This window comes from Phalaenopsis equestris, unplaced genomic scaffold, assembly GCF_001263595.1.
Source record: "Phalaenopsis equestris unplaced genomic scaffold, ASM126359v1 Scaffold185838, whole genome shotgun sequence".
NCBI lineage: Eukaryota > Viridiplantae > Streptophyta > Magnoliopsida > Asparagales > Orchidaceae > Phalaenopsis > Phalaenopsis equestris.
The window spans coordinates 1-649 of record NW_018205787.1 but is presented as its reverse complement, the minus strand read 5'-3'; the positions used below and the strand labels follow the sequence as shown (position 1 = coordinate 649).

General features: G+C 47.8%; 1 protein-coding gene across 1 annotated transcript; it reads right to left on the bottom strand.

Moving 5' to 3' along the window:
• Positions 1 to 39: 39 nt before the first annotated feature.
• On the bottom strand, positions 40 to 643 carry LOC110034386 (ABC transporter G family member 12-like). The gene is made up of 2 exons (XM_020738654.1): positions 438 to 643; positions 40 to 354 (listed from the first exon to the last, which is right to left on the bottom strand). The coding sequence occupies exons 1-2, from the start codon at positions 640 to 642 to the stop codon at positions 155 to 157; spliced, it is 405 nt and encodes a 134-aa protein (XP_020594313.1). The 5' UTR covers position 643; the 3' UTR covers positions 40 to 154.
• Between the last annotated feature and the right edge of the window lie 6 nt (positions 644 to 649).

Genomic DNA, 649 nt, shown 5'->3' with positions numbered 1-649 from the left:
TCTCTCTCTCTCTCTCTCTCTCTCTCCACGCTATATTGATATATTGATTGGGGTGTGATCAGCGACAAATCAGGATTCAACACTCAATATTTTGAAAATATAGATTTACAGGAGAGTTCCAGCGAACAAAACATCCAACAAGCAACCAAGCTAACTAAGGTTTCCAGACAAATACTAAACTACTGAATTTCATAATATCCAAACCAAGATCAAACATAACAGAACATAAAAATAACGAAATCATAAAACAGAACCAAGAAGAACTAAAGCGTACCACAACACCGTAATCGGTCCTCCGTCTCTTCCCATTGAGCAGCACCCTTCCCGACAACACAACATTTCTCCCCAATCTCCCTGCAACCAAAATCAAAACATCCTATCAATTCTCCCTCCCTAGGTCACCAAACTGCATGCGATCGACAGCAAAGAAGCAGCACCTGCTAAGGAATCGAGAAGAGTGGATTTGCCGGAGCCAGATGGACCCATGATGGCCAACAAGCGGCCTGGCAAGGCATAGCCGCTGAGCCCTTGGAGCAGCTTCCTCGCCGACTGCCGGCCGCCGGGATTAGCCACCACCGCCGTCAAGTCTTCCCACACCAAGATCGCACCGGGGTGCTCTGGCGCTTCCTTCTTTCCAGCCATTTCGCCC

Coding starts and splice junctions, on each gene's coding strand:
- LOC110034386 (XM_020738654.1), bottom strand. CDS start 642: ATGGCTGGAAAGAAGGAAGCGCCAGAGCACCCCGGTGCGATCTTGGTG. Junction 355..437: donor TCTTCTCGATTCCTTAGCAG/GTGCTGCTTCTT, acceptor TTTTGGTTGCAG/GGAGATTGGGGAGAAATGTT.